Raw genomic sequence first — 17,832 nt, 5'->3', positions numbered from 1 at the left:
GCGGAACCCGCCAATAAGAAGCCAAGGAAGGAGGGGCGGGCACTTCCGCTCTGAGAAAAGGGGCGGAGACTGCGGGCTAAGTTGGCGGTGAGTACCGGCTGGAGACTGAAGCTTCCAGCCTCTGGGTGGGGGGGTCCTGAGTGTCTGGGGTTAGAGGCAGGAACCCTGGGATTGGGAGCTACGGACATTAAGGGATGTCTGGACCCAGGCCCTCTGGGTGGTAGAGGTACGCAGATGACCCACGGATGTCTGGTAGCTGGAGTCTTGGGCTCCTGCTAAATGATAAGACGCTTTACTGCGCGGTGGGGTAGAAAAAGGCTGGAGGGAATCTTCAGTATGTCTGTGGGTGGCTGTGGGCTTCCAAGGGTGACAGGCCTGCTGTGACCTTCCTCAGTGCTGCCCTGTCCGGACCATGGACCCTGAGGTGTCTCTGCTGCTGCAGTGCCCCTGTGGCGGGCTGCCCGAAAAGCAAGTACAGGCTGAGCTGAGCCCAGCCTACGACCGTCGTCCACTGCCAGGAGGGGACAAAGCCATCGCTGCTGTCTGGGAGAACCGACTAAAGGCCCAGCCCTGGCTCTTTGATGCTCCTAAGTTCCGCCTGCACTCTGCCACCTTGGCGCCCACTGGCTTGCAGGGGCCACAGCTGCTCCTGCGCCTGGGCCTTACTTCTTACCGAGACTTCCTGGGCACCAACTGGGCCAGCTCAGCTGTCTGGCTGCAACAGCAAGGAGCTGCCGACTGGGATGACAAGCAAGCCTACCTGGCAGACCCTCTGGGGGTGGGCGCCGCACTGACCACCGCGGATGACTTCCTGGTCTTCCTGCGCCGTTCTCGGCAGGTGGCTGAGGCACCAGGGCTGGTGGATGTGCCTGGTGGGCACCCTGAGCCTCAGGTGAGATGCCAGGCTGGGTGCAAAGGCACTAAGACCTCATCTTTGTTTTCTTATCCCTCGAAGGAGGAATTGGCCTGGTACTTCTCTGAAAAATCTCTATTCAAGGCAGACCCTAAGCCTCCCCACTGATCCTTTCCCCAGACCCACGAGAAGCTAGGGAATCTGGGCAAGAACCTAGCTGGATCCCAGCTGTCCATCTGAAAAAGGAGGGCCTGGGTTAGGGGACCACCAACACTCTTACACTGGGCCCAAACAGGCCCTTAGGGCCCACAAGGGTGGGAAGGGGTAGGGAGCAAGGGCTGAGCCTGCCTTCTCACAGGCCCTGTGCCCTGGTGACAGCCCCCTACACAAGGACCTCCCTGGGGAGCTGGTGGTGCATGAGCTCTTCTCCAGTATCCTGCAGGAGATCTGTGATGAGGTGAGTGAGGGGTGGCCAGGACAGGTTCGTGGGCCGGGAGGGAGGTGATAGAACATGCCAGAATTCCACAACCTCGGTTTGAACTGGTAGGAGGGTGGGCAGGCGTGTAGCATTGGGGGAAGAACTTGGCTTTGGAGCTGGGTACACTTGGAGTAGAATTCTAGCCTTCATTTCTGTGTGCCTCGGGTTCTTCCTCTTTACAATGTGAACAATGATACATGTCCCGCCTACCACCCCCACCCCCGCCCCCACCCCCACCCCGTTTGTTGAAAAGAGAAATAACTGGAAGTTGATTATCAACGTTCCTTAGGTAACTCTGGGCAAATTATTCGATCTCTGGTTCTGGTTTTCGCATCTGTAAAATGAACATGCCCAAGATCCAACATCCTGTGATCTAGGCACTTGAGCTACAAGCTATAAATTACTCTATAAGGGTAACGCATGTGCTGTTTTCCATTGAGAGGGTCAGGGGTGTGGACAGTGAGCACTGACAAGTGGAACCCGGGTTCCAGGTGAACTTGCCACTGCTCACCCTGAGCCAGCCGCTGTTATTGGGCATCGCGCGCAACGAGACCAGTGCAGGCCGCGCCAGTGCTGAGTTCTATGTCCAGTGAGTGAGCTCTGGGGGTCAGGGTCCTGGGTCCTGGGCCCTGGACTAGGTAGGTGGTTGAGGGGCGTGCCTGAGGCAGCTGGGGCTCCACAGGGACCACTCCAGGAGCTGAGCACACACCAAGCCATCCTCATGTCTTCTTGTCCAGGTGCAGCCTGACTTCTGAGCAAGTGAGAAAACACTACATGAGTGGGGGACCTGAGGCCCACGAGTCCACGGGAATTATCTTTGTGGAGACACAGGTGTGAGGTGGCAAAGTCTTGCTCGGACAAGGAGCTGGGATCGGGATTTGGAGGTCTGGTGGTGCACGTCTGTCTGGGGGGCTGGAGGCGGGGTCAAATGGGGTTCCTGGAGCTTTCCTCGAGCCACAAGGCCCCACTGGAGATGTCCACAGCCCAAGGCAGACGACCAGGGACCTGTTCAGCTTCTTTAACAGGTTTCCCTAGTACAGACAGAGCTCAGGCTCAGGAAGGCTGGGCACAGCTTCTGCAAGAGGCCTGAGGGCTAGATGTCTGATCTCCCTGTCTCCCCACAGCGTGTGAGGAGGATGCAGGAGACTGAAATGTGGGCTGAGCTGTGCCCTTCCGCTAAAGGCGCCATCTTCCTCTACAACCGGGTCCAGAAACGCCTCACCTGAGTTCCCCCAGGGCCCCCAGCCCTATCACAACTCGAAAGACAATAAAAACTTTATTCTTGGATTCTGTTGACCTGTGTTATTTCCATGAAACAGAGAGGGGACACTGGGAGAGCCCGAGGTGGGTGAGAGAGATAGGAAAAGTGACTTGAAAAACAAAAAGCTCAGCCTCAGTTTTGCCCTCTGCAAGCTGGGATGAGCGCCGTGTCCCCTTGCCAGGCCCTGGTGAGGATCCGGGTTGACTATGGGGTGGAAGCTGCCTTGTGAAAAGTGACCTGCCGCAAAGCGGAGTGACAGCCATGTTCGTGGGACAGAGCGACGGCAGCTAGGCCCAAGGCTTCACTAAGTCAGACTTAGTGCCTCCTGCTTCCCGGATGGACACCCGCGCCTCTCACCGCGTCCGCGGCACTGTGCACCGGCGCGCGCCTGAGACATCCGAACCTGATGAGCTACGGAGGCAGGGCCTCATCTCACCTTCTCGCTCGGTGGGCGTGGCCCGAGTGCCTAAGCCAATGAGAGTGGGGGGTGGGGTCAGTGCAGGAAATGGCGGTGGCTACGGAGTCTGTGAGTGCGGCGGGGGCGGAGCTTGCTTTGGTGTGTGGCTCCTCCTTTGTCCGCCCCTTAAACTCCCTGGGTGGTGGGGAGGTGGGGTCTCGGCGCTCACGGCTGGTTGTCGAGACACCGAGACCAGTGTGGAGAAGGGCCCGGGTCAGAGGCAGGACCGGTCTAGGACACTAGGGTCTGGTCTTGAGCAAGGAGGACTCACTTGCTCATGGGTCCTCCGGGCCTGCTTCAGTTTTCCTTCGCAAGTAAATGGGGCATGGCCTCTTCCCTTTGCCCCCAGAGTGCTTGAAGTCTGGTTCCAATGCACTCTTCTTTGTGGCCTCCTTTCACCAGCTGCCCGTCTGCCGCCATGCTGCCCCTGCTGCCCCTGTGCCCCTGTCGGCTTTGGCCCCGCAGCCCTCCCACCCGGCTCTTCGCAGAGGCCGCCGGGCAGCGGTGAGTCGGTCGTCGGGGGTCCGGTACCGGCCCGGTTGTTCATTCAGTGGGTTTTTATTGAAGGCCTTCCCAGCTCTGGGCTCTGCCCTAGGTGCCGAGATAGTTGTGATCTCTGTGTCAGGTGCTTCACAGCGTTGTCTCAGGTAACCCTCACCTTCACCGCTAAGGATACTGTTGAGGATCAGAGAGATTAAGGGACGATCACCAAGGTTATATAGAGCGAGTAATGAGGCAGATCCGGAGTTTGAGTCCAAGCCAAACTCAATGTGCTTTCCACAACTTCTGTGTTTATGGAGCATCTCTGATCGCAATCCAAGGGTGTGTGTGTGTGTGTGTGTGTGTGTAACAAAAATGCAGATTCTGATCGGCAGGGATGAGTTGGGGCTCAGGAATCTTTTTTTAAATAACCTTTTCGGGTGTTTCTGACACAAGGAGTCTAAGGACTACTTTTTGAGACTCTCTTGTCTGATCTATACCATTCCCTAAAAAACTCAAAAAGAAGGGATGATTTGGAGATAGCCTCAGTCCTCTCAGCTCCTGGTTGCTGAGTTGAAGGGTGTGGCTCAGGGCAGCTGGGGGCGGGGCGGGGTAGGGAAGCCTTATTTTCTGTGTTTCTTCAGTCCTTGCAGGTTCTGGCCTCTCTCCACAGGTCTGGCCCCAGTAACTACTATGAACTGTTGGGGGTCCATCCTGGTGCCAGCACTGAAGAAGTAAAACGAGCTTTTTTCTCCAAGTCCAAAGAGGTACCAGTGGTCCTAGATAGGGAGGTGGGAGAGGTCTGAGCCAGATGAGGTGCACTCTAAATTCCTAGGAATGGACCTTCGTGGATCACTCTGGCTGGTGTCACATTCTGTCTGCATGCATAGGGAGCGGGAGGTACCCCCAGGGCAGAGGTCTGGCTGGGTGTAAGGAAAGCTGGGGGTCCTGTCTAATGGGTCGGGCTGGGTATTCTTGGCCTGCCTGAGAGTTAAGGTCACTGTCCAGACAGGGCCTCTGGGAATAATTTGAGCCCTTGTCGGGGGATATAATCAAGATGGGCCTTGAGAAGGACCTTGGGAAGGACCATGGGAAGGGAGATGAAGGGAGTCCTGCCCCACACCAGCTGCACCCTGACCGGGACCCAGGGAACCCAGCCCTGCACAGCCGCTTTGTGGAGCTGAGTGAAGCATACCAGGTACTCAGCCGGGAGCAGAGCCGCCGTGACTATGACCACCAGCTCCGTTCAGCAACTCCCCCAAAACCTCCAGGTACCACGGCCCATCCCAGCTCTGCTCATCAAGCACACAGGTACAGTATCTTGCAGCTAGCTTCTTCCCCTCCTAGTCTCCTGGGGAGCCTTATCCCTACAATCCCTACACTGTCCCTTTCTCTCCCTCCCAGAAGCTCCTGGACACCCCCCAATGCACAATACTGGGCCCAATTTCATGGTGTGAGGCCTCAGGGACCAGAGTCAAGGCGGCAGCAGCACAGACACAACCAGCGAGTGCTGGGGTACTGCCTCCTGATCATGCTGGCAGGCATGGGCCTGCACTATGTTGCATTCAGGTGCATCACGGCTCTTCCTGGTGGGGGGCAGAGGGCACGAGGGGAAGCCCAGTGTGGTCAGCCAGCCATCCACACCACCCCTATGGCCTGTACTCTTGTGTCTCTCAACCTAAGAATTGTATGAACTAGGTCTCTGGAGTTTCTTGTTACTTGACAAAGGGAGTTCTACAGTAAGGGCTAATGTCATTTTCAGTTTGTTTTGTTTTTAATAATTTGCATGTAAATCTTTGGTGCTGGCTGCCAGGGAGTGGTGGAACCAGCCAAAATTGTGCACAAGAAAGAAATGCATTGTAACTGGGCCTCACCAGCACCTGTCCTCACTTTTTTGGCAGTCAGCTGTCTCCCTGTTCCTCTCTAATATGAGAAGTTCTACAGCAAAGACACATAAAGGCAATGCCCACTGCTAGCAGCCTGCCTAGTTCAGTGATGGAGTTAGACATACAACGCTTTCTAATCTCCTGCGAGGACCACTCTGATGTTCAGTGCTGTTGTCACCATCTTCAGCAGGACAACCAGGGACCTGAGTCACCACTGGACCCTGGACAAGCCTGGCCACTCTTATCATTCTCTCCAACTAGCACAGGCAGACTGAAGTTCCCAGGGATATAAAGCTGTGACACCTTAGAGTGCGGGGTGCAGGACTTGGGGGACAGCAGGGTTCTGAGGACCCAGGGTTAATTGTAACCCCCATGCAGGAAGCTGGAGCAGATGCACCGTAGCTTCATGGATGAAAAGGATCGGATCATCACAGCCATCTACAACGACACTCGGGCCAGGGCCAGGTCTGTCCCTACTCTACCCTGCCCTGCCCTCTCTTCACTGTCCTCGCATCACCCTCTAGAATCCCTGTTCCAACCACCCTGGCACTTTCTCCTGCAGGGCCAACAAAGCCAGGCTCCAGCAGGAGCTCCAGCAGAGGCAGCAGCTGCAGCCGCCACCCGGGCCTCCCCCAGGCCCGGGAATCATGCCCCCCAGCACCAGCCCCTGAGCATCTCACCTGGATGGAGCTGGAGCCTGCTGTGCGTGCCCTCTCGGAACTCCCCACTACCCAAAACGTGTGCAATAAAGTAATTCTCAGCACTCAGTGTCCGGCCCCCTCCTTCAGGCCCAGTACCCTAACCCGGCCTCGCCTTGGGACAGCGCCCCGCCCTCCAAGTTCTGGCGGTGACCCGGGAGCCCGGGAGCCCGGCCCTCTGGGCGGTGCGTCCCCTTTCCCCCGCTATAGCGGGAGGGGGTGTGTGAAGGGGGCGGGCCCGCCGGCGGCCTCGCCCCCGCCCCGCCCCGCCCCTGCTCCTGCCCCGCGGCCGGGTGGGGAGCGCGTGTCTGGGTCACATGAGCCGCCCGCCCGCCAGCCCGGGTCCGGCCCCCCGCCACCCCCGCCGTCCCGCTGCCCGCCGCCGCCACCGGCTGCCCGCCCGCCCGGCTCCTCCGGCCACCGCCGCTGCGCTGCGCTGCGCTGCCTGCGCCCAGGGCTCGGGAGGGGGCCGCGGAGGAGCCGCCCCCCGCGCCCGGCCCCCGCCTGCCGCGCCCCGGCCCGCGCCATGGGGCTCTGGCTGCCGCCGCCCCCGGCGCCGCCGGGCTAGGGCTATGCGGGCGCCCCCAGCGCGCGGCCCCCGTGGGCACCATGAGCCCCCTGCTCCGCCGCCTGCTGCTCGTGGCGCTCTTGCAGCTGGCCCGGGCCCAGGTACGTGCGTCCCCTACATCCTGCTGCCCGCTCGCGGTGCCCTCTCTCAAGGTTGGCGGAAGTGGGGAGGCGCGAAGCGGACTCAGCTGAGGGTATTCGCGGGTCCGGCAGCGGGTAGGGGCGTCGCGGGAGTCGGGCTGGGGCATCCCCAGGAGATGTCCCTCCCCGCTGGCCTGCCAGCCCAGCCTCGGGGCCACTCCTCCGCCCCACCCCATCCCCTGGGCGCAGCCGTGGGCGGAGCTGCCCCGGTGCCTGCAGGACCTGCTTCGGCGCCCACTGTGCCCCCTTCTGACCTGCGGCCTCCGGAACAAGCCTGGTCCCCAGGCTTGGAGATTGGATTCTGCTGGCAGAGCGCACCTGGCGGGTCGTGGCCAGGGGCAGGTCCCAGGTGGCCCGAAGAGGACAGGTAAAGCTAGAGTGGACCCAAAATAGAATAATCTGGAAAAATGTCAGAGAGGAGTTGAAGCCTCCTGACTGCAAGGGCAGAGCCCTGGGGACAGTGTAGCCCTAACTAGAGTGCACTTTGGGTCCAGGTCTCTTCTCTCCTACAGGTTCCTGTCTCCCAGCCTGATGCCCCTGGCCATCAGAAGAAAGGTAATAGTAATAACAATAACTTCACAGTAGCCAGCAATAACAAAGTTTGCTGCGTAGCCATCAACGTGTGTAATCACATCTGCACTGTTAGATGCAACTCTTTTATTTTTTTATTTTTTATTTATTTATTTATTTATTTTTTCTTTTCATTTTTCTGAAGCTGGAAACAGGGAGAGACAGTCAGACAGACTCCCGCATGCGCCCGACCGGGATCCACCCGGCACGCCCACCAGGGGCGGTGCTCTGCCCCCCAGGGGGCGATGCTCTGCCCATCCTGGGCGTCGCCATATTGCGACCAGAGCCACTCTAGCGCCTGAGGCAGAGGCCACAGAGCCATGCCCAGCGCCCGGGCCATCTTTGCTCCAATGGAGCCTTGGCTGCGGGAGGGGAAGAGAGAGACAGAGAGGAAAGCGCGGCGGAGGGGTGGAGAAGCAAATGGGCGCTTCTCCTATGTGCCCTGGCCGGGAATCGAACCCGGGTCCTCCGCACGCTAGGCCGACGCTCTACCGCTGAGCCAACCGGCCAGGGCCTTTTTTTTTTTTTTTTTTTAACAGAGACAGAGAGAGAGTCAGAGAGAGGAATAGACAGGGACAGACAGGAATGGAGAGATGAGAAGCATCAATCATTAGTTTTTCGTTGCGCATTGCAACACCTTAATTGTTCATTGATTGCCTTCTCATACATGCCTTGACCGCAGGCCTTCAGCAGACTGAGTAACCCCTTGCTCAAGCCAGCGACCTTGGGCTCAAGCTGGTGAGCTTTTGCTCAAACCAGATGAGCCCTCGCTCAAGCTGGCGACCTCGGGGTCTCGAACCTGGGTCTTCTGCATCCCACTCTGATGCTCTATCCACTGCGCCACCGCCCGGTCAGGCTTGATGCAACTCTTACTCTGCCCATTTCACAGAAGCAGAAATTGAGGCAGTGGGGTTTCCGGGTTCTGAAGAACAGGTTGGGAGGACAGAAGTGGGGCCAGAGGAGGGTGGTAGTAGCAGTATGGGAACTAGGGGGAACAGCTGCTGCATGCAGGAGAAGGGGAGCCAGGGAGCAGCTGCCGGCAACCCAGTGGGGACTTAACCCTTATGCATCTGTCCCTAGTGGTGTCATGGATAGATGTGTATGCTCGTGCCACTTGCCAGCCACGGGAGGTGGTGGTGCCCCTAACTCTGGAGCTGATGGACACCATGGCCAAGCAGCTGGTACCCAGCTGTGTGACTGTGCAGCGCTGTGGCGGCTGCTGCCCTGACGATGGGCTGGAGTGTGTGCCCACAGGGCAGCACCAAGTCCGAATGCAGGTACTGGGGCAGGTGGAGCGTGCCTGACTGGGGTAGATGCTGCTGCTCTGGGGCCGACGGGGTGGTGGCCAGAGCCCTGGCAGGTGGGCAAGCTGTCCTACCTCCAGCCCATGGGTATTCTCTTCCTCTCTCCTCGCTATCATTGTCTCTCTTTCTCCCTGTTTTCCTGAGCACAGATCCTCATGATCCGGTATCCGAGCAGTCAGCTGGGGGAAATGTCCCTGGAAGAACACAGCCAGTGTGAATGCAGGTGCCAGCCAGGCCCCACTTCTGAGCTTGCAGAGACCAGGCTTGGGGGGTGCTGGGCATGGTGGTCCACCACAATGGGACCAGGTTTCCAAGAGTGGAGCCAGGGTAGGCCTGGGATCTGGGCAAGAGAGTAGGGTGCTTGGCTTTCCTGATCCTCCTCCTCCTTGTTTCTGTCGGTCTCTCTTTCAGACCAAAAACAAAGAGTGCTGTAAAGCCAGACAGGTGAGTGTCTTGGGCTCCTGCTGAGGTGGGCTTGGAACCCAGGCCTAGTGCCCACGATGTACCCTGTGGGTAGGGTGGGGACTCTTACAAATGGGTCCGGAAGCTGTGGTCCCCGCCCCTCTTTTTCCCCCCACTTGCGTCCCCCTCTCTCCTTTTCCTCTGCTTCCCAGTCTGTGTGCTCTGACCCATCCCCAGTTCCCTCCAGGGAAGACTCTTCCTTCCCACCCCAGACATGTTGCTTCTCCTCCTAGGGCTGCCACTCCCCACCACCGTCCCCAGCCCCGCTCTGTTCCGGGCTGGGAGTCTGCCCCTGGAGCACCCTCCCAAGCTGACATCACCCATCCCACTCCAGCCCCAGGCCCCTCTGCCCACGCTGTACCCAGCGCCACCAGCGCCCTGACCCCAGGACCTGCCACTGCCGCTGCAGACGCCGCAGCTTCCTCCGTTGCCAAGGGCGGGGCTTAGAGCTCAACCCAGACACCTGCAGGTGAGTTGTGGGGTGGCAGTTGTTTGGGACAGCATCAAGGCCCTGTCCTGGAGCAGGTCCAGGGTGAGCCTGCCAGTGGGCTAAGAGCCAGGGAAGGGAAAGCTGTTGAATGTGTTGAACAAATATTTACGAAGTGTCTGCTGGCACTGGGATCAGCATAAATAAAGCTCACATTTTAATGCAGAAGTCTGACACAAAGACACATCATGTCAGCAGAGGCTGTCAAGGCCTGTGGTAAGGGGCACCTGACATCATCTTTGAGATGTCGGAGATGTTTTGGAGGAGGGGACATCTCCTGGAGTAGAAATGAGAGAGATAGCTTTCCAGTTTGCAAAGTTCTGGGCCTTCTTAGAAGCCCCTGTGGTGGTAGACATTTGTCCTACCTTATGGGCTCTGAGAGGCAGGGGACACAGTGTTACCCTGTTATCAAAGGGCTTCTCACCACCCCTCCTTTCCACAGTGAGGCCAGGAGTGACATCTGTGGGCTAGGGCTAGGCCAATTAGGGCTTCTTAGGAGTGTTGGGAGAGAATGAGGTCCACAGAAGGTAACAAGGGGTCAAGTTCAGATGAGCAGATGCTGAGCTGTGGCAGCATGAACAGATCCCCCTTCCTCTCTTCCTTAGGTGCCGGAAGCCGCGAAAGTGACACATTACTTTTCAGACTCAGCGAGGCCACTTACCTCATAGGCCACACCCCAGAGCGGGGGGGACTAGAGGGCAGCGTGGTGAAAACAGCCCAGCCCCCCCCCCAAGACCTCAGCCCAGGTGGAAGCTGCTCCAGGACCTGGGCCTCTCAGAGGGCTTTCCAGCCACCCCTTCTCTCTGCAAAGCTGCCATCCAACAGGCTGGGCAGAGTTGGATGAGAAGACTTAGGCGGCAAGAGGGGTTGCATACCAACTTGGGAGAGAATGGGGTCCTGTCTCAGTGTTTTACCACCCTGTACAAATGAGGATCTCACAACTGGCCCCTCCCTGACCTTACTAAGAAGACCCTGATCCTCTCAAACAATGGGAGTTGGGCTTCAGTATGAGAACTGTGACCTCCAATCCTGATAAAAGAGATGGAAGGAGCTGTCCCTGTCTGTATCATTGTCTGTCACTGTCCAGGATGGCTGGTTCAGGCATGAATGTCTGCATCACACTGCCTCCTAGACCCAGGGCTTCTTACTCTGTGTTCACTGTGCAGATGGAGTAAATGAGATCCTATACCAGTCATAGATAGAGCCTAAATCATGTGTACTTCACATTCATGTTGTTATTGCTAGACCCTGAGGAGTCTCTTTCCCTTACTCATTATAAGGATTACTTTCTGGAAGGAGATGGCCTGTTATATCCAGTGAGCTTGAGTTGGGAACCAGATCTGCAGAATGACCTTAGGTGTCACTGCCCCTCTCTGTCTAAGCCTCAGGTTTCCACATGTGCACATGGAGAGAACAGATAGATGAGCACTATGATCTGGGCCCTTGGGCTCCAGGAAAGTGAGGATGTCTTGACATAATAGAAAAGAATATCCATTTTCCCTGCTGGGTAGCAGTTACTGCTTTTGCTCCCTGTGGCTTAACTCTAACACCATGCACAGGTCTTTCTCCTTGGGCACCCCTCCCCAGCCCCTGCTTGGGACTCCCCTGACCTTTATCTGCCCGAGCTCAGAGCCCAGCCTTCTGCCTGCAGCCTCAGGGCTGCCCAGGGCTGAGTGGTGAGAGGGTGGTCCAGAGGACAACTCTAGGTGCAACTGGCTTGCCCTGTGGAGGCAGGACATTCAGGGGCAGAGATTAATCCAAAGCAGCCACCCTCATGATGTTAGATTGGAGAATGTGACTGATCGTATTGAGCCCAAGGCAAAAGTGGAGTTAAACCAGAAGAGAGGATTCCTGAGAGTGACTGACATTTTCACATGATAGCCATGCTGTCACTGAAAATGTCATAGCCCAATTAGACAGATGAGGGTTAGGGGCTTAGAGCTGCTGTCTCCTGAGGCCACTAAGCTTCAGGGCATGCACAATCCTTCATATGCACCTCCTGGCTTAGTCCTCAATTCTGAGGTCAGCTCTGTGACTATCTTCCTTTTTCATTTGAGTGAATAGGCTGATTAGCCGCAGGATTTGACCTCTAATCACCTGTCTCCCTAGCACTCAACTTTGGTTTAGCTGCCTGCTAAAGCAGGTTCATTGCTTCAATTGAGATGTTTGTTGGGTACTGGGGCGCCTGAAAAGTAAGTCTGGTCAGGGACTGGGCTCGGCCACATCCCTACAGTTTGACTCAGTGATCAGTGGCCGGCATGTAGAGGCAAGCCTGGCATTAGCTGTGGGGCACGGCCTGGAAGTATACGCCATCGTCTTAATCCTATAGGGGCCCTACAGGGTGGGTGTTCTCAAGCCCACGTTACAAGGATGCCAAACCCCGTCAGGTGAAGGAACTTGCTCAAGGTCACAGAGGCAATGAGAAGCAGACACTGAATTCAAACCCAAGTCTCACTCTGAAGTCCAGGCTCTTTGCACATCGAATTGGGGGTGGTGAATCCTGAGAAGACCTAGGGAAGCCGAGAGCGAGAATAGGGGCGACATAAAATGGCGTCTCAAGACCCACTCCGGGAACTCGCGCCTGGCTGACTTTAATTTCACCTCAACCGGAAGAGCCTGCGGCCCTTTCGGAAATCACTTTCACCTAACCTTCCGGACTACCGCCTTACCGGAAGTGACAGAGTCACGTGACGTCTCGGGGCGGAGCTAGGGGGAAATCCTCCCCAGCGGGTGTGTGGCCGCGGATTTCGCATGGTCCAATGAGGGCGGGCGGCGTGGCTCGGCCTGGTAGCGACGATGACGCGCCTGCGCAGAGACGGTAGCACGACTAGAGTTGACTCCGGGGGCGCGGCGAGGAGGTGAGCGGGGGCCACAGCCCAGGCTGGGGGGAGCCGGGGTATAAGGGGGCAGGCTGGATCAGGCCGGGGTTCCGAGTGTCAACGAGGGATAGGTTAGGAGGAAATTGGAGGTTGGGGTAGGAGCTGTCTGGGGATGCCGCAGGGGCAGGGTTCTCACGCCGCATGGGGCGGAGTCCCAGGACTCGGGGCGGGAAGTGGAACAGGGACTGGTGGGACCTCGGAGCTGATACCAGTGGAAGGCGGGGCTCTGGGGCTGGGGGCGGAGCTAGGGCTGGTCGGGGGCGGAATCTTGGAGGAGGAGCTGGAACAGGCAGTGGGCGGAGCCTCGAGTTTGGAGGCCAAGAGGGACGAGGTCCAGGCTCTGGAGGCGGGGCTCCAACCGGTTAGTGGAGTGGCTACTGTTCAGGAAAAGGGATCTATTGATAGTTCTGTCGAGGGTGGGACTCTAGGGCCAGTGGCGGAACCACGCCCTCTAAAGGGTGGGGCCAAGGAGCCGAGCGCGGGGGTAGGCCCAGGTAATGGCCCCGGGCGTCCACGCGGGGGCGGTCTCCGTGGTGGCGGGGCCTGGGAGCGTGGTAGGCCGAGAACTCCCCCTGGAGAGGTGGTGTGGGTGGAGCGGGCTCGGCGGCCACCAGATGCGGGGCCAGTTTGGGTGCCCCGCAGACCCCCGAGAGCTCAGAGCTGGGGCGGCGCCCCGGGCGGAGGCACAGGGCCGGCTTGGGGGGTATCCCCAGAGGACAGGGGCTCTCCGGAGCCACCCAGCGGTGATGTGTGGGTACCTCGAGGCCGGCCCCCTGCAGCGGCAGCAGATGTGTGGGTTTGCTGGGCCGGGGGCAACTGGGTGTGGCGTGAGTGGTGTCGCCCCGTCCAGGCAACTGCTGTGCAGCCAGATAGGGTCTGGACTTTGCGTAAAGGGACGGGTGGGAACTGAAGAACGGAGCTGGGGACCAGGAGGGAAGGAAGGGCTGAGGGTGAACAAAGGGGCGGGGCCCTGGCTGCTGTGGCCTCCCCTGACCCCCTTCCCCCGCTGCTGGGGTCCTCGGGCAAGCCCCCTTCTCACTGGACTGGTAAGTGTGGCCGCGGAGCCCGGGGGAGGGGGCGGTGACCTGGGACAAGGGGATCCCCAGGGGCAGACAAGGTACGTAGGGTGGAATCCTACTACCTGCAGGTATTCCATGCCCTTCTTGCCCTCTCGGTCGATTGGTTGGTCGGGGTCTGTTCCCGCAGAGACATGAGACTCAGCTGGGTCCTGACAGCACTGTCCATCTGCCTGAGTGCCCTAGCTACAGCCGCGGGGGCGGAGGGCAAACGGAAACTGCAGATCGGGGTCAAGAAGCGGGTAGACCACTGTCCCATCAAATCGCGCAAGGGGGATGTCCTGCACATGCACTACACGGTGGGTGAGAAGTCAGAGATTTGGGGGGTTGGTGAGTCTCCTCGGGACCAAAAAGGACTCGGGACCCAGGTTACTCTGCCAAGGTGGGTGACCTTGGGCAAGTCCCTCCTTCCCCCTGCCATTCCCAGGGTTCTACCCTGTTCTTCGCTGTCTACTCCAGGTTGGCACCAGCAGAGTTAAAATATACTGTGAGCTGCCTAACGCTCTCCCCTTTTAGGACTATAGCCACCAATGCTGTGAGGGGACAGCTTCATGAGAGCAGCTGGGGGTGGGGCATGTCAGAGTGGATCCTCCTCCTCACTGGCGTTCCCATGGTCCCACAGGGGAAGCTGGAAGATGGGACCGAGTTTGACAGCAGCCTGCCCCAGAACCAGCCCTTTGTCTTCTCCCTGGGCACAGGCCAGGTCATCAAGGGCTGGGACCAGGGGCTGCTGGGGTGAGTCGGGGGGCTATGACTGTGGTCCAGGAGGTGAACTGTGGGATGGGCGGCAAGACCCGGGAATCGGGTGGCAGGGCAGGGAGCCTGAGTGCTGCCATATGCTGAACATGTGTTGTCCCACAGGATGTGTGAGGGGGAAAAGCGGAAGCTGGTGATCCCGTCAGAACTGGGTAAGAGTTCCTTCCTGAGTGGGTATAGGGTCCAGGGTGTTTGGGAAAGGGTGAAGGCTGGTTCAGCCTCTGCATTGGTCTCTTCCCATCCATTCATTATGGTTCATGCCTCTTCCAAATTTAACTGTGTCCAGCAGTGAGGACATGGCAAGACCCTTGCCACTCAGCTCTGATGCCCACCCTCTGCCTTACCAGGCCTGGTTTCAGCCTGGATGTCCGCAGAACCTGTTTACTTGGCCACAGCTCACTTGTTTCTTTGTGTATCTTTGACAGGTTATGGAGAACGAGGAGCTCCTCCAAAGATTCCAGGTAATGTACCTTCCTGCCTCTTATCTGTTGTGCCCATCCCGTCACCCTGTGGCGCTGGTTCTCATTCTGCCTCACTTCCTTGCTGTAGGTGGTGCAACCCTCGTGTTCGAGGTGGAGCTGCTCAAAATCGAGCGACGTTCAGAACTGTAGCCACGCTGGGGGGGGGCCGGTGGGGGCCCCGTCAGGGACCAGACTGTTTCACAAAGAGAAAAAGAAAGTCCTTAAAGCTCATGAAGTGAACCTGTGTGTGTTTGTGGCCCTGAGAGACTAGAAACCACAGCCCCAGCCTCCTCTCCCTCGGCATCCTGCACCCTTGTTTTTAGCTTCAGAGCTTTGGGATCTAGAGCCGACAGTCTAAGGGGTCAAGATAGCCAAGCCCAGGATGGCACGACGGGCCTTGCCCAGAAAGGAAAAAGGGTTCTTCCCTGCCAACACCAACAGTGCTCCCCCACCAGCTCCTTTTAGCTCCTGGTCTGGAAGCTAGCGTTGGGATGTCACTATGGCTACATGACCCTCAGGAAGGCCTGCAGTCACCTGGGGAGAACCTGAGCTGGTAACAGTTATAGAACAGTGTCCCCCCCAAATGAGACCAGCTGAGCCTGTTAACTGCACCAAAGGCATATCCTAGCTTTATTAAAGGGCCCGCGCCGCAGAGTCAATATAAAAACACAAAAAGTCCCATCAGTTTAATAATAATAAAAAACCCCCAAAATGGAAAACAGAGGGGCAGGGAAGAGGCCCCTTCAAGCGAGGAGCAGAGGGAGCCCTGCTCACGGCACCAGGCCTGGCTGCAGGGCCCCTTGGTATTGCTGTTGCTACGAGGTCAGGGGGCAGCGATTGTCCTGTGGGAGCACCGTTCACCTGGGTTGAGGACCCTTACTTCTTCTGGGGTGTGCTCAGCTTCTGCATGCCCCGGATCTTGTCCAGCAGGCCAGAGATGAAGGCCTGGACAGGAGGGAGGACATTAGGAAACTGGATCCCAAGATAACAGGAACCCAGGCTCCTCACCCACCCTCTGGGGAAACCACTTACCTCAGTGGGTTTGTAACAGTCAACCAGCAGCTCCTAGAGGGACACAGTGGGGAGTACAACTGAGTTCTCAGGAATGGGGTCCTAGATTCACCCATATATTTCCAAGGGCCTGGGGCCACCCTGAAGCACAGGAGATGCCATAGCTAGGCAAGTAGCCCCATTAGCCCCATTTGATGGAGGCAGAAGCTGAAACTCAGTGTCACAAAGCTGGCTGACTCAGACCAAAGAAGGCCTGGCTCCAGAGTCTTGCTCACCCAACTGGCACTGCCTCCAGGCAGCCCTCTACTCCAGCTCCCCTGACCTGACCCTGCCACCACTCCCAGTTCCTCGCTCACCTTGACCCGGGCAGCCCGGGTATCATCACTCTCCATGTCCAGGAGTTCGTCCACATCAATCTCCAGCTCTGGTATCTCCTCTTCCTGGGGTGGGGGTGAGGGAGGAGGGAGAGACAAGGGCCTGAATTGGGAGAGGATGTGAGGGGCTTGCTGGCTGAGGCCCCTGCCCTACTGCAGGAGGAGCCAGCCCTCTTTGCCCAGCAGACAGCAGCAGCTGCTCCAAGGAAGAAAACAGATCAGGCCCCTGCCAAGGCAAACTGCCTGCTGGGGTTGGGGGGGGAGCTTCCTGTCTCTGCCAGTTGGGCATTCTGGGTGCCAGACAGGGCTAGACAGCTAGGGCTGGGAACCCTGCAGATGTGTCTTCATAACTTCTGGATGCCCCATTTCAACCACAGCAGGTGGGGCCAGCTGTCCCAGCTTATCACAGCCCTTTCCCCTCCCCCAAACACCTGTCACAGTTTCCTAGGAGTGAGGAAGTGAAGGGTGAGGGGTCAGTGAGAAGGACTCAGGCTTGGTAAAGGGGAAACAAAGAGCACATGCTTTGCTGAAGGAGGGGTGCCCGCTACCCCTCCCCCCCAGGAAGCATCTATCCAGTCTGGAGCCAGCTGCATTCCAGGGCTGGGCTAGGGTAGGCAGCACAGGGCAAGCCCACTCCTCCACCCTGCCCCCAGGGGCCTGAGTCACCATTTGAGCAAGGAAGGAGTCATGGGGTGGAGAACCAGAACCCACAGAGCGGGCTAGCCTACCCAGACGCCAAGATGGTGCTACAGGCTAATCCATTAGAATAACCCAGAAGCTTTACTGTTCCCCCGCTAACCGGGCTAGCGTCTGGTAACCAGTGTAGGCTATCAGGCACTAAGTACACCTCTTTCCACTGCCCGCCCAGGCTAACCCCTTGCCTCCTGCCCACGGTCTAGGCTTAGGCTGCCCCAAGCTTGATCAGGGTAGTGGCATGAGGGAGGCAGCGGAGAAGACTGGAGTGACTTAAGTCAAACAAAAAAGAGCATACATTGGGGGCGGGGAATAGACAGGTGGGGAGCGCGCGGAAGCGGTGTGTCTATTAACTCCAGGTGACAGGCGGATTCAAGGTGGGGTTCCCAGGCGGCCCGACTCGGGACCGACTTAAGGGTGTTGGCGCGGGGTGGGAGACACACCTGGCAGTCATAGAGGCGAGTGAGCTGCTCCAGGATCCATTCCTCCAGGTTGAGGCGCTTTCGTAACTCCTTGCGGTCGTACTTGACCGTGACCTTCCCTTGGCGCCTCACTGGGCCCTCGTCGTCCGCGCTTCCCGGACCCTCGCCTGCAGCGCCAGGGGGGCTCTGAAAGTAGACCCGAGGCCCTGGGCCGCCACTGCCCGGCCCGGGGGCCGGGGCCGCCAACGCCGCGCCCCCCGCGGGGCCGCTGTCCGCCATGGCGGCCGCCGGGGCCACGTGCGCGCGTCCGGCCCCTCCCTGCGCCGCCGCCTCCGGGACGCCCGCCGGCTGGCAGCGGGCCGCTCGCTAAGGTTAGCTGGTGGTCTCGGCTCCGCGCGGTTCCGCGGCGAGGGCGGCGGCGGGGGCGCCCGGGGGCAGCTGCAGCATGCGGAGCCCCCAGGCCTGGCTTGGCCGCGCCCCGCCCCCTCCAGGCCGATCCGCCCGCCCTTTGTCCCC

At 58.6% G+C, this 17,832-nt stretch overlaps 6 protein-coding genes across 27 annotated transcripts; 5 read left to right on the top strand and 1 right to left on the bottom strand.

Moving 5' to 3' along the window:
* Window positions 1-26: 26 nt before the first annotated feature.
* NUDT22 (nudix hydrolase 22) lies at window positions 27-2,618 on the top strand. Of its 4 annotated transcripts, none has more exons than XM_066359840.1 (6): window positions 27-87; window positions 395-892; window positions 1,212-1,310; window positions 1,823-1,920; window positions 2,069-2,162; window positions 2,456-2,618. In XM_066359840.1, the coding sequence occupies exons 2-6, from the start codon at window positions 413-415 to the stop codon at window positions 2,555-2,557; spliced, it is 873 nt and encodes a 290-aa protein (XP_066215937.1). In that variant the 5' UTR covers window positions 27-87; window positions 395-412; the 3' UTR covers window positions 2,558-2,618. The 4 variants fall into 4 exon arrangements, with proteins under 4 accessions (XP_066215937.1, XP_066215954.1, XP_066215965.1 ...); XM_066359857.1 differs by lacking the exon at window positions 27-87 and adding an exon at window positions 95-226; XM_066359868.1 differs by lacking the exon at window positions 27-87 and adding an exon at window positions 108-125.
* A 269-nt stretch (window positions 2,619-2,887) lies between these two features.
* On the top strand, window positions 2,888-6,178 carry DNAJC4 (DnaJ heat shock protein family (Hsp40) member C4). 12 transcript variants are annotated; one of them, XM_066359769.1, is made up of 8 exons: window positions 2,894-3,148; window positions 3,452-3,553; window positions 3,686-3,871; window positions 4,203-4,296; window positions 4,656-4,840; window positions 4,934-5,098; window positions 5,794-5,880; window positions 5,978-6,178. In XM_066359769.1, the coding sequence occupies exons 3-8, from the start codon at window positions 3,780-3,782 to the stop codon at window positions 6,084-6,086; spliced, it is 732 nt and encodes a 243-aa protein (XP_066215866.1). In that variant the 5' UTR covers window positions 2,894-3,148; window positions 3,452-3,553; window positions 3,686-3,779; the 3' UTR covers window positions 6,087-6,178. The 12 variants fall into 12 exon arrangements, with proteins under 12 accessions (XP_066215831.1, XP_066215866.1, XP_066215901.1 ...); XM_066359760.1 differs by lacking the exon at window positions 2,894-3,148 and adding an exon at window positions 3,165-3,363; XM_066359785.1 differs by lacking the exon at window positions 2,894-3,148 and adding an exon at window positions 3,176-3,278.
* LOC136387891 (proline-rich protein 2-like) lies at window positions 6,100-6,681 on the top strand. Its single transcript, XM_066360003.1, has one exon. The coding sequence runs from the start codon at window positions 6,100-6,102 to the stop codon at window positions 6,679-6,681; it is 582 nt and encodes a 193-aa protein (XP_066216100.1).
* VEGFB (vascular endothelial growth factor B) lies at window positions 6,468-10,695 on the top strand. Of its 4 annotated transcripts, none has more exons than XM_066359701.1 (7): window positions 6,468-6,782; window positions 7,334-7,376; window positions 8,472-8,668; window positions 8,845-8,918; window positions 9,107-9,139; window positions 9,391-9,626; window positions 10,250-10,695. In XM_066359701.1, the coding sequence occupies exons 1-6, from the start codon at window positions 6,723-6,725 to the stop codon at window positions 9,602-9,604; spliced, it is 621 nt and encodes a 206-aa protein (XP_066215798.1). In that variant the 5' UTR covers window positions 6,468-6,722; the 3' UTR covers window positions 9,605-9,626; window positions 10,250-10,695. The 4 variants fall into 4 exon arrangements, with proteins under 4 accessions (XP_066215798.1, XP_066215792.1, XP_066215783.1 ...); XM_066359695.1 differs by having other exon boundaries at window positions 7,316-7,376; XM_066359686.1 differs by having other exon boundaries at window positions 6,584-6,782; window positions 9,492-9,626.
* A 1,664-nt stretch (window positions 10,696-12,359) lies between these two features.
* FKBP2 (FKBP prolyl isomerase 2) lies at window positions 12,360-15,047 on the top strand. 5 transcript variants are annotated; one of them, XM_066359634.1, is made up of 6 exons: window positions 12,360-12,502; window positions 13,730-13,898; window positions 14,222-14,334; window positions 14,461-14,507; window positions 14,781-14,816; window positions 14,905-15,047. In XM_066359634.1, exons 1-6 carry the CDS (start codon window positions 12,441-12,443, stop codon window positions 14,964-14,966), a joined length of 489 nt encoding a protein of 162 aa, XP_066215731.1. In that variant the 5' UTR covers window positions 12,360-12,440; the 3' UTR covers window positions 14,967-15,047. The 5 variants fall into 5 exon arrangements, with proteins under 5 accessions (XP_066215731.1, XP_066215747.1, XP_066215764.1 ...); XM_066359650.1 differs by lacking the exon at window positions 12,360-12,502 and adding an exon at window positions 12,884-13,017; XM_066359667.1 differs by lacking the exon at window positions 12,360-12,502 and adding an exon at window positions 13,021-13,103.
* Window positions 15,048-15,487: 440 nt separating this feature from the next.
* On the bottom strand, window positions 15,488-17,778 carry PPP1R14B (protein phosphatase 1 regulatory inhibitor subunit 14B). The gene is given in 6 exon segments (XM_066359621.1): window positions 15,488-15,761; window positions 15,849-15,881; window positions 16,184-16,267; window positions 17,338-17,619; window positions 17,621-17,727; window positions 17,730-17,778. Coding segments are annotated over 6 exon segments (609 nt in total). The 5' UTR covers window positions 17,764-17,778; the 3' UTR covers window positions 15,488-15,692.
* Window positions 17,779-17,832: the final 54 nt, after the last annotated feature.

The sequence above is a fragment of the Saccopteryx leptura genome, chromosome 1 (assembly GCF_036850995.1).
Source record: "Saccopteryx leptura isolate mSacLep1 chromosome 1, mSacLep1_pri_phased_curated, whole genome shotgun sequence".
NCBI lineage: Eukaryota > Metazoa > Chordata > Mammalia > Chiroptera > Emballonuridae > Saccopteryx > Saccopteryx leptura.
The sequence above is the reverse complement of the archived record's forward strand: the minus strand, read 5'-3'. Positions and strand labels throughout refer to the sequence as shown.

Coding starts and splice junctions, on each gene's coding strand:
- NUDT22 (XM_066359840.1), top strand. CDS start 413: ATGGACCCTGAGGTGTCTCTGCTGCTGCAGTGCCCCTGTGGCGGGCTG. Junction 893..1,211: donor GTGGGCACCCTGAGCCTCAG/GTGAGATGCCAG, acceptor GCCTTCTCACAG/GCCCTGTGCCCTGGTGACAG. Junction 1,311..1,822: donor TGCAGGAGATCTGTGATGAG/GTGAGTGAGGGG, acceptor CCCGGGTTCCAG/GTGAACTTGCCACTGCTCAC.
- DNAJC4 (XM_066359713.1), top strand. CDS start 3,368: ATGGGGCATGGCCTCTTCCCTTTGCCCCCAGAGTGCTTGAAGTCTGGT. Junction 4,841..4,933: donor TCTGCTCATCAAGCACACAG/GTACAGTATCTT, acceptor TCTCCCTCCCAG/AAGCTCCTGGACACCCCCCA. Junction 5,099..5,793: donor CTGCACTATGTTGCATTCAG/GTGCATCACGGC, acceptor ACCCCCATGCAG/GAAGCTGGAGCAGATGCACC.
- LOC136387891 (XM_066360003.1), top strand. CDS start 6,100: ATGGAGCTGGAGCCTGCTGTGCGTGCCCTCTCGGAACTCCCCACTACC.
- VEGFB (XM_066359695.1), top strand. CDS start 6,723: ATGAGCCCCCTGCTCCGCCGCCTGCTGCTCGTGGCGCTCTTGCAGCTG. Junction 8,919..9,106: donor CACAGCCAGTGTGAATGCAG/GTGCCAGCCAGG, acceptor TCTCTCTTTCAG/ACCAAAAACAAAGAGTGCTG. Junction 9,140..9,390: donor AGTGCTGTAAAGCCAGACAG/GTGAGTGTCTTG, acceptor TTCTCCTCCTAG/GGCTGCCACTCCCCACCACC.
- FKBP2 (XM_066359667.1), top strand. CDS start 13,021: ATGGCCCCGGGCGTCCACGCGGGGGCGGTCTCCGTGGTGGCGGGGCCT. Junction 13,899..14,221: donor TCCTGCACATGCACTACACG/GTGGGTGAGAAG, acceptor ATGGTCCCACAG/GGGAAGCTGGAAGATGGGAC. Junction 14,817..14,904: donor AGCTCCTCCAAAGATTCCAG/GTAATGTACCTT, acceptor TCCTTGCTGTAG/GTGGTGCAACCCTCGTGTTC.